The sequence below is a fragment of the Macaca mulatta genome, chromosome 16, assembly GCF_049350105.2.
Source record: "Macaca mulatta isolate MMU2019108-1 chromosome 16, T2T-MMU8v2.0, whole genome shotgun sequence".
NCBI classification, from domain to species: Eukaryota; Metazoa; Chordata; class Mammalia; order Primates; family Cercopithecidae; genus Macaca; species Macaca mulatta.
The window spans coordinates 39,803,538-39,814,547 of NC_133421.1; the positions used below are offsets into that span (position 1 = coordinate 39,803,538).

The following is an 11,010-nucleotide window of genomic DNA, read 5'->3' on the forward strand; positions in this document are numbered from 1 at the left end:
AGCAAGACCTGCTGAGGAAAAGAACAATTAAGGCAATAAAAAACATGTTAAGGTAACAATTAACTGATTAGCACAGGATCTTTTCTCATTATGGTGGGAACAGTTGCAATTCCTTTTCTATGGAAAAGAGTCATTAGGAGAATAGAATGAATTAGCATGGATAAAGCACTTACTATAATAAACATCATAAAATATCAGTTACGTAAGTAAACGAATTAATAAACATGGAAAACCACATCATGCACATACATTCAATAATACCTACTTTTGAAGGTGGTCATGTTCTTTCAGAAATAGCTCAGTTCTTCTGTTGTTTACTCCAGACCCACCTTTACATGACCTGGGACAAAAGAGAAAATTTATAAACATTTTTGGCAGAGGATACAAAATCAGAGGAACTGAGTGACCCTAGTGATCTTGAAAGTAGATACATTGGCTGGGCGCGGTGGCTCAAGCCTGTAATCCCAGCACTTTAGGAGGCTGAGGCAGGCGGATCACAAGGTCAGGAGATCAAGACCATCCTGGCTAACACGGTGAAACCCCGTCTCTACTAAAAATACAAAAAATGAGTCAGGAGTGGTGGCGGGCGCCTGTAGTCCAGCTACTCGGGAGGCTGAGGCAGGAGAATGGGGTTAACCTGGGAGGCGGAGCTTGCAGTGAGCCAAGATTGTGCTATTGCACTCTAGCCTGGGTGACAGAGCGACACTCCGTCTCAAAAAAAAAAAAAAAAAGAAAGAAAGTAGATACATTGAGCATCTTCATAGTTTTGAATGAACAACAAAAGTGCATAATCCTTTCCCTTTCACCCCCAAAAATGATATCTAGTATAAACAGATAAATACTAATGCCTCTCTATTTTAGGCCTAACAGTTTACTATGTTTTTCACAAAAATAACTCAACATTCAGAAACAAACAAACAAACAAAATATCTTACTTTTACTTTCCTTTCCTTCTCTGCTATCTTCATTTTCTCCAAGTGGAAGTAAACCGTAGCACTGATTTAGTATGTAGCACATGGGGAGGGAAAGCCGTTGAAATGGAATGTTTTCCATAACAGTAATACATGCGGTCCACCAACGGAAACCTAAGGAAGCCAACAGTTTTTTTTTTGTTTTTTTTTTTTGAGACAAGGTCTCTTTGTCACTTAGGCTGGAGTGCAGTGGCACAGTCTCAGCTCACTGCAGCCTTCTCAACCTCCCAGGTTCAAGTGGTCCTCCTGCCTCAGGCCCGCAAGTAGCTGGGAGTACAGGAGCACGCCACCATGCCCAGCTAATTTTTGTATTTTTGGTAGAGATGGGGTTTCGCCATGTTCCCCAGTCTGGTCTCGAACTCCTGAGATCAAGCAATCTGCTCGCCTCGGCCTCCCAGAGTACTAGGATTACAGGTGTGAACCACCATGCCTGGCTCCAAATTTTTAAAATTCAAGTTAATGTACAAATACTACAGTAAGACAAAAGAGAGTCATGCTGTTAAAATGGAAATACTGGCTGAGACGCAGGGCTACCGTGCAAAGCACAGGAGAAAACACCACCGAGGAAGGCAGAATGATATAACCAAGAACACACTGGACTCAGGAGACTGATGACGTGGATTTAAATCTATATTCCATCATTTCATAGCTTAGACAAGTGTGTCAATGTCTACATTTGTAAAATGAGACTGATTATTTCTATCTTAACCAAAAGATCATTATGGAGCCAAAAAAAAAAAAAAACATGAAAAAATACTGTGTAAGTTACTATATACATCCATGCACACACACACACACACACACACACGTCACGTATCTCTACTATATCACATCTCACTAATCATATTCTGCCTTGGATCATACTAACTTGAGTACCTGCCTTACTTTCCTCCAGCACCTGGATTATAAACTCCCGCAGGGCCACGTTGGTCTTTTCATTTCTACCTGCTACTGTGACTAACTCAGGGTTGCTCCTCAGGAACTAGTTGAAGGAATGGATGAACATATCTTTTCTGCCCATTTTTCAAAAACCAAGTGATTACAGTGGGTTGCATTCTAGTGATTCCCACACATTGTGTGTGTGGGTGCTCGGTGTCTGTACATTAAAGGCATCCCCTACACAGGTTCTCAGTGTATTCCTCAAAATGTGTATGTAAATGCACTGAACGGAAATTAAACAAAAGGCTTACATGTCCTGAAGGACTAGAAATCTGACAACTGTCTTACTGTTGAAACTGTCACAACAAAATAAAGGATCTCTAGGAAAGTGTTTCTGAGAGTACACATAATGTATAGTTGATAATCGTGTATATCACAGCTTATGAAACTTATCACATAATTTATCACCAGTGACACGATGACAGGTATCATTCGATGGCTCCAGACTGGAAAGTCTTCAGCTTCAATGAGATGCCCACGGGACTTAACATTGTCAGTGGTGTTCAGTTGTGAAATAATCTCCAAAATTGTGTATCAAATGCTAGAATAGATCATTAAAGGAGAGGCCAAATGACCTCACCTTAAAAAATATTTAAAATGATAGATTGAGATCAGCTTAAAAACGTTGGGAGTCCTTAAATAATGTAACATTAAGGCTATGAGTTTCTATGTATTATTGTTGTAATACATACAAATGTAATATACAATTGTTGGGACAAGGGAGGGGGCAGAGATAGTGGATAAACAGGAAGACAACCATGGAGATCTTCAGTAACTGATAATGCTATAATTTTAAAAATTTTATTTTCTTTAGCACATCTGCAGAGGATCATAAAAATAATGTTATAGTTCTTAGGGTGGGTGGTAAGAAATCAAAAAACCATGAAGATACCATCTAAGCTGCACTTTGAACTAAGACAGGAAAGTCAAGGTTGGCAGGAGCCAATGGTAAAATAAGAGGAAGCATGAGATAAAAACGGAAAAGTAGATTAGGATGACGCTGTAGCAGCGATGTTCAAAGACAGTGAAATGGGAATTGGAAACCCTGAAATCTCAACCATGGTTCTGCCACTCAATTTGCAATTAACCATCGACATATCCTAAAGCTAAATCTGAATAAATAATCTGCAAAATAATATAAAAGGCAACTTACTCAATATCTTTTCATACTAATCCCATGAGATTCTCCCTTTCCCGTATTGCCATAAAGTTTGCTTTGGTTTTATGGAATCCACGTGTATAATCCTGTAATAAATCAACATCTAGTTTCAACATAAGCTAATTATTGGATTTTCATCTGACTGAAGCAGTTACGTATTGTCTTTACACTGTAAATTTCTGTCAAGGAAAGTGCTATTTAAGAAATCAAATTGGCCGGGCGCGGTGGCTCACGCCTGTAATCCCAGCACTTTGGGAGGCCGAGGCAGGCGGATCACAAGGTCAGGAGATCGAGACCACGGTGAAACCCCGTCTCTACTAAAAATACAAAAAATTAGCCGGGCGCGGTGGCGGGCGCCTGTAGTCCCAGCTCAGGAGGCTGAGCCAGGAGAATGGCGTAAACCCAGGAGGCGGAGCTTGCAGTGAGCCGAGATCGCGCCACTGCACTCCAGCCTGGGCGACAGAGTGAGACTCCGTCTCAAAAAAACAAAACAAAACAAAACAAAAAAAAGAAATCAAATTAACCAAAGGTAAAAATAACTTTATAATTACTTTTCTGAAAAGTGACCAACTTCTTTCAAATGAAAATAAATCAGTGTTAGGGAAACAGAGCCATTACATCACTATCCTTTGTACCTCCTAGTACTTTGTCTTATGAGGCAGGATTAGGAAGAAAAAATTCCCAAATAAAATAATTTCAAATAGCCTAGGAGAAAACTTGAGAGATTCTTTCTACTTAATAGTGCACCTAATAGAGCTTATTTTCAAATTTCACCATTTTGGACTCTCCCCAAAAATTTAATTCCCAAACTAATAAAAAAAGAGCAAGAGATTTGTAAAGAACAAAATAATCTTTAAACGTTTTCCCTTATTTTTGTACCATTGTATTTTTAAAAGATATTGAGGATATTAATTACTTCTTAAAAATTCAGAGATGGCCGGATGCAGTGGCCCAGGCCTATAATCCCAGCACTTTGGGAGGCCGAGGTGCGTGGATCACTTAAGGTCAGGAGTTCAAGACTAGCCTGGCCAACATGGCGAAACCCCATCTCTACTGAAAATACAAAACTTAGCCGGGCGTGTCAGTGGCTGTAATCCTGTGCCTCAGCCTCCCGAGTGACTGAGATTACAGGCGTGTGCCACCATGCCCGACTAATTTGTTTTGCAATTTTAGTAGAGACAGAGTTTCACCATGTTGGCCAAGCTGTTCTCGAGCTCCTGACCTCAGGTGATCCACCCGCCTTGGCCTCTTAAACTGCTGGGATTACAGGTGTGAGCCACTGCGCACAGCTGAACCCACTTTCTGACTGTGGCCACTGCATTGAGGGGGATATACTGGTGGTGTCATTATCACTGGGTAAACTAAGGCCAGGGAGCCAAGCCTATGGACTGGGACTGTTTCCACAGCTGCTTTCACATCAGCTTTGGTGGCCCGCCCTCTCAGCAGGAAGGACAGAGATGGCTATTGCCACCTCTGAGATAAAGTTGAGTTCACTTTAGAAAGTAGAGTACTTGATGTTTCACTTCTGGTTCCTAATTCTGGGTCTACAGGGAGAGACCCCCTCTGTTCTACTTCATGTATCACAGTTCCTGAAACGCTACTAGTTAGAGGTCCTTTGGGCAAACAGCTGACCTTTTCTGCAAATCCTTCTTATCTAACAAGACCCAGCCTAAATGTCACCTCCAAAACTTTCCTCAACCTCCACCCCAGGAGAGTAACATTCTCTTGGTACTTATCTTGTCATAGGGCTTATCAGACTCTATTGTAATTAATTATTGTGATGATTTTACATTTCTCTCCTGTATCTTGATGGCTAGCATGGGGTCTTACTGATCTTTCGTCCTCAGCGCTCAATCATGGGCACTTATTGTCCTCAGTAATGTGTGTTTTGGGAGGATGAGGAGAATTCAGAGAGCCGTTGTAATTAGGAAGACACTCACATGGCTTCCAGTACAGATGGACATTATTATTGCCATGTTACAGTTGAGGAGACTGAGCCACGGAGAGTTTTAGTAGCCTGAAGTAATAGTTAAATGCAGAACCACAATCAAACTCCAAAGACAGTGGTCTAAACTAGTACACATGACTGTCAGGCTACATCCAAATTCTGAGAAAATAATTTGGACTCATCTCTGGGTACAGATAAATGACCGTTTTGAGGTCAGATAATTCTGCTTTATCGAGTGTGGCACTCATAGTCACGATTTCATTAGCATAGAATAACTGCTTTGAGCAAAGCAACTCACTCTAGAGGCTTCTGAGTGCTCAATCAGATTAAAAGTAGGTGCCATCCACCCAAAACTGTTACTTTGGATTTCAGTGAGTTGAGGAACAGCATGTGGCCCTTATTGCTGGCTGTTTGCTAAAGCCGTTTCGAGCTTGTGAAAAGAAGCCTGATCCAAGTATAGCACAGTGGCTGAGAGTGAGGACCCCGGAGTGTGACAGGTCTGGTTTGCATCTGGCTCCACTACTTGCGCTGTGTGACACACAGAAAGGGAAAATTAACTTCCCTTTCTGAGCCTCAGTTCTCTTTTCTGTAAAGCAGGGATTATAATTCCTACTTCAATGTTGGACAGACTAAATTATAATATATGTACACATACATACCCCTGGCACAGAACCCTCAACACTGGCAGCTACTATTCTTGTGGATTTCTGTGAAAGGGGATGCGTGTCTTTCTATTCCCTAGAGCGGGGCACCTACAGACAGCTCATGCAAAGTGTATCATTTCATTAAGGAAATATTTCCAGATAAAGAAAACTCAGAACCTGTCCCTATTTTATTCTGCTGGATATTGTAAACTGAACCATGAAGAGACTCCAAGGCCGAAGCTAGTATTACTGTCACTTCCATAGCTCTATGTGGGCTCATGATTCCCGTATGGAGATCAGGAAGCTTCTTATGTGACCAATTCTGCCTCAAGAGTCATTAGCCAGGGGAGGGGCAATAAAATCACTATCTTAAATAATTTCCTCACAAGGTGACAAAGAGCATCACGATTGTCTACAGAGGACAGTCGCCACCCAAAGGGCTCCTGCTGCCAGTGAGAGCCTTTACAACACAAGAGGGTAATTATCAGCGATGGCTTGTGAGTACTCAGCTCTTCCAAATATCAGCTCCGCTGCTCCCCATGTTCTGAAACTAGAGCATGAGACCAAGGCCTGGGTTGCTGGGAGGGGCCTGCAGGAGACAGCTGGACCCCACAATAAGCATGCGTCCTTCCACCTACACCTCTTCAGCTTGTACCAGACCTAGAGAGTGTAGCGAGTCAGCCTAAGAATCTGAGCTCAGGACCAGATCACCTGGACTCAGATCCTGACTCCAACTTAGCAGCTGCGTGACCGAGGACACGTTATTTAACCCCAGCATCATGTTGCTGTGGGAAGTTCCCTCTGATGACAACACAGATGGGCAGAGATGGGCTGAGATTTACGTCTTCCCTCCCAGCATGTGCGTCCTGGCTCATGACACAGGTATTTGGAAGCTTAAGTCCCAGTAGGAAGCTGACCTTTATGGATTCTATAGACCTGTGTTTAGCATTAAGTATTTTCAAACAAGCTTTCTAAGCCAAGGGAAACAGCTTCTTCCGCCTAATAATAAAGACAACTAAAGATGGTGGCCACCTTGAATGACAGAGAAACGGGACAGGGAGAAAGGAACTGGCATATACTGGATACGTCTCTGTGCCAGATTTTATCCCCCTCCCCCACATCTCCTATCTCCACCCCCTTTAAAGATCAAAAACATTATCAGAAGTTATCTTCATTTCACACATGAAGAGACAATAGTTTGCCCAGGTTTATAGAACTTAGTTCCCCAACTCTTTCGATTTCAAATCCCAACTTCTCTCCTTCACATGACACTATTTATTACTTTTCCTTACACACTGCCGTTTACCTGATTTTAGATGTAAATATTAATATTACAGGGCTCGGCTGGACGCGGTGGCTCATGCCTGTAATCCTAGCACTTTGGGAGCCCGAGGCGGGTGGATCACAAGGTCAGGAGATCGAGACCATCGTGGCTAACACAGTGAAACCCCATCTCTATTAAAAAATACAAAAAATTAACCGGGCGTTGTGGTAGGCGCCTGTAGTCTTACCTACTCGGGAGGCTGAGGCAGGAGAATGGCGTGAACCTGGGAGGCGGCGCTTTCAGTGACCCTAGATCCTGCCATTGCATTCCAGCCTGGGCGACAGAGTGAGACTCCATATAAAAAAAAAAAAAAATTGTACAGGGCTCAGGTCTTGACCTAGGAACAAGGACTGGCATCCTGTTTTCTTCTTCTCCCAATCTTCACAGAACTATCTAGAATTCCTCATTCAATCACACTATCTGAAATGTTAACAAGTAGAGACTTCCTAGGGTAAGAAGCCTCCTGGCTGTTCAGATGTAGGAGAATCCCGTATTTGATTATAATCACATTTTACCTCCTCCTTCCAACTTGAAAAATACTTAAGTCTTCTTGTATTATAGGTTCTCAGAAACGTTGATCCATCTTTTATATCTAAGTTTTTATTTCTCCTTTTGCAAAAGCTGCTCCAAATACCAGCTGGGCTGCTCCGCAGGCTCTGAATGTTCAGAAGAACATTCTCGTTACGAGGATGACTCCATGGAATGCTTGACCGCTAAGTTTGATAAACAACTGGTCAGTCTTTTTCACTTTAGCCGCAGCTGGGGAGGCAAGCCTCTATATGAGTGGCAGAGGCTGGCTGGCTGTTTAGCAGACTCATTTCTACTTTCTGAGGACACAGTAGCTTACATTTCCTAGCTTTCTTTGCCGTTGGTTTGCTACGGCCATGCAATTGAGTTCTAGCTAATGGAATATAAGCAGAAGTGATGCACCCCACTTCCAGGGTGAGACCCCGAACTCCCCTGCTGCCCATGCACAGCCTTCCACTCTCTCCTTCCTATTGCTGGCATGAAGCACATAAGCAAGCTGTCATGGAAGCCACGCGTTGAAGCTGGTGAAGACTACAAGATGGAAGGAGCCTGGTCCCGGAATCACCACTTGGAGAAAAGCTGCTTGCTGTTCACATACACCGGTTTTGGATTTCACACAGAGAGGCATAACCAGTAAAGAATAACCAGTTAAACCAGTAAGACTTGGATTTCTGACCCCCTAGCTGACCGACAGATCAGCTGACCCGCTTCTGATCCCCTAGCTGACTGACAGATTCATGGGAACGATTGTTATTTCAAGTCACTGAGGTTTGGGAGAATTGACTTTTGTTGCAGCAGCTGATTAAGACATTGTAAATTCTCATTAGTTGCATCACTTTGACAAGTCAGTCTAACCTCTTTCTTCTACCAACACCACCACGACCACCACTGCCGCCGCCCTCCACTGTACTCCTAAAGACAGTGGCTACTTTTGGGGATTCTTAATTTCTTGAAGTCGCTGTGTGGAGGCCAAAGCAACTCCACATTGGATGCTAATCTGCCATGTTGACTTCGGATTAACCTCTGCTCTGGGAAGACCATTAAGATTTCCAGTTTGTCTAGTATTCCGTGTGTAAGATCACATACTTACTGTAAATCCTGCCCTTAGGTCAAAACAGCTTTGCTGTTGTCATACTTTAATTGTCCTACACATCACTTCTGAATCATGTATACTCTCTACCTGTGGGATATCAGGCCTGGGTCTGCAGGGTAAGGGTGCGGGGATCTACCATCTCATCTCTCCACCACCAGACACTGACATGGCTTCTGTTTGTAAGTTCCTATTAAATATTACTTTATGTTTTTGTTGTTTGTTTATTTTGTTTTGTTTTTTTCAGACGGAGTTTTTCTCTTGTTGCCCAAGCTGGAGTGCAATGGTGCAATCTGGGCTCACTGCAACCTCCGCTTCCCGGGTTCAAACGATTCTCCTGCCTTAGCCTCCCGAGTAGCTGGGACCACAAGCATGTGTTAATTTTTTGTATTTTTAGTAGAGACGGCATTTCTCCATGTTGGTCAGGCTGGTCTCGAACTCCCAAGCTCAGGTGATCTGCCCACCTCGGCCTCCCAAAGTGCTGGGATTACAGGCATGAGTGACCACGCCCAGCCACTTTCTAAGAGGTAGGATTTGTCAGCCGCTTTCTTCCGCCGCTCAGATTCATTGTATTTTGGGGGTAGGTTTGCATAGATTTGCCCGCCATGGAACAACTATGAATTTTTTCTGAAAGAATGGTGGTGTTATAGTTGTGGAATACTACAGTCATATTACATTCAGGGAGTGGCAGTTCATGCTGTATTTCAGATGTAATTTCATTCCTTCCTATAGGCTGGTGAGGCCGGAAGACTTTGGGGTGACATCATGGTGCATTTTGTAGAAAGGTAATATTTGTGATTCTTGGGGTTTCAGCATGAAACTGAGAAAGGAAAGCTCAGTGAAGAGGAGAACAGTGGTACAGTGGACACATTAGTTTTTAAAGTTGGATCAGCCTCAAATAAGTACAGATTTCTGGGCCACCAGTGAGTGTCCATGGCACAGATCCAAGCATACCAGTCAGAAAGCAGCCACTTCCCAGGGAGCATCATGTAGCTTTTAGGCTCTAGGGACACCACAAGCCACTGTCAGGTGAGAGGTACAAGTCACACAACCCAGCACAGAGGCCCCCTCTTTATTTCTCAAAGTTCTGGGAGAACCCAAGACCCATAGCCTTTATTTTAGAGACTGTTTAATCGGCTTGGCAGAGAAAGAGACTATGTAATTGACCCAGGTCTTTGAGCTGTTAGCATCAGCCAAGATCCTGTAACATAGGCAGATTTAGCCCTTTTGTTCCTATTTCTATATTTAATATAAATTTATATTAAATTTTTGCAAAAATTTAACTTTTGGCTAATGTCAGCTTTTGGCCACATCTGTTGATCAGCAGGGAAACAGAAGGAGAAAAGGGATTTTCATACTTAGCAATCAACTCATGTGTGCCAGTTGCACAGAAGCAGGGTTATAGTGAGATATCCAATTCCCATTAGAGAAACAAGGGAGCTGGAACTCGGAGAACAAAGTGATTTGCTGACAGTCAAGGCTGGTGAGTGGTGGTGCTGGGATTGGAGCCAGGCTAACTTGGCCCTAAGGTTCATATTGAACAGAAACCTTCTCTATGATTCCCCAGCAGACACACATAGCCATGCCGTTTCAGGTCCACCCTCAGGTTGCTTCTGCTGGGGCCTTATGTGCCTGAGCGCAGAAACTCATAAACAGTTGAGAACCCACGTGGTGTTGTAGTCCAGCGTGAACATTTCAAACTCTAACCACTCCTGCATCTGCAAAATCGCATTTTCCCTGCTGGATGTCTAGGGTAGGGTAGCATCCTACCCTGTATGGTTCCTAGCTGGGGCCCCCGTCACCAGGGAAATGATGCTGGTTCTCACCCAGAAATAGATAAAGAGGAAGTGTCTCTAGTGAATAAGAACAGGTGTGCAAGCCTATCCCGACTCCCTGCTCCCTGAATGAAGCAGGGCCTCCTGGCATCGCTTGATGTTTGTGACGCTATCCCAGGTTGCATTGGCAGCAGCCAACACCAGGGTTTTCCAGAGGCTGAAGTTCAACACAGGGTTAATGTCATTGCCTTTTCTTCCCTTCCTCGGGATCAGAGGAATAAACATCTCTTACTTAGAACTGTTCTATGCAGACTTAGAGTGGCAGAGGAGTAATTTAACCTGTCAAAGGCTATTTTGAGCAAAAGCCACCTTGTGTCACTGAAGCTGTAGAACTGAGCCACAGGAGGAAACTGTTAAAGTCGCAGGGTCGAGGACTAGGTACCTATGTTATCCTGACAGCACAGAAGCACAGCCTGAGTCTCTTCTTTGGCTGAGCCAAGGGTGTGCTGGAGAGGCCTGAGGGAAACAGCAGTGGCCCTAGTGACCAGTGCCCTTTCGGTTCAGAAGGAAAGTCTCCTCTTGTTTAAGTGACTTGGCTGAGCTTGCTACTTCTGCTTTGAGAGTCAAATATC

At 43.5% G+C, this 11,010-nt stretch overlaps 1 protein-coding gene across 1 annotated transcript in view; it reads left to right on the forward strand.

The window, feature by feature from the left end:
• The window catches only part of LOC144335559 (TBC1 domain family member 3G-like), a 49,561-nt gene extending 43,150 nt beyond the window's left edge, over window positions 1-6,411 (forward strand). The window contains exon 14 of the mRNA XM_077971033.1: window positions 6,310-6,411. Within this exon, the coding sequence (XP_077827159.1) occupies window positions 6,310-6,411 (102 nt within the window). The remainder of the gene's footprint in view (window positions 1-6,309) is intronic.
• The last annotated feature ends 4,599 nt before the right edge of the window (window positions 6,412-11,010 follow it).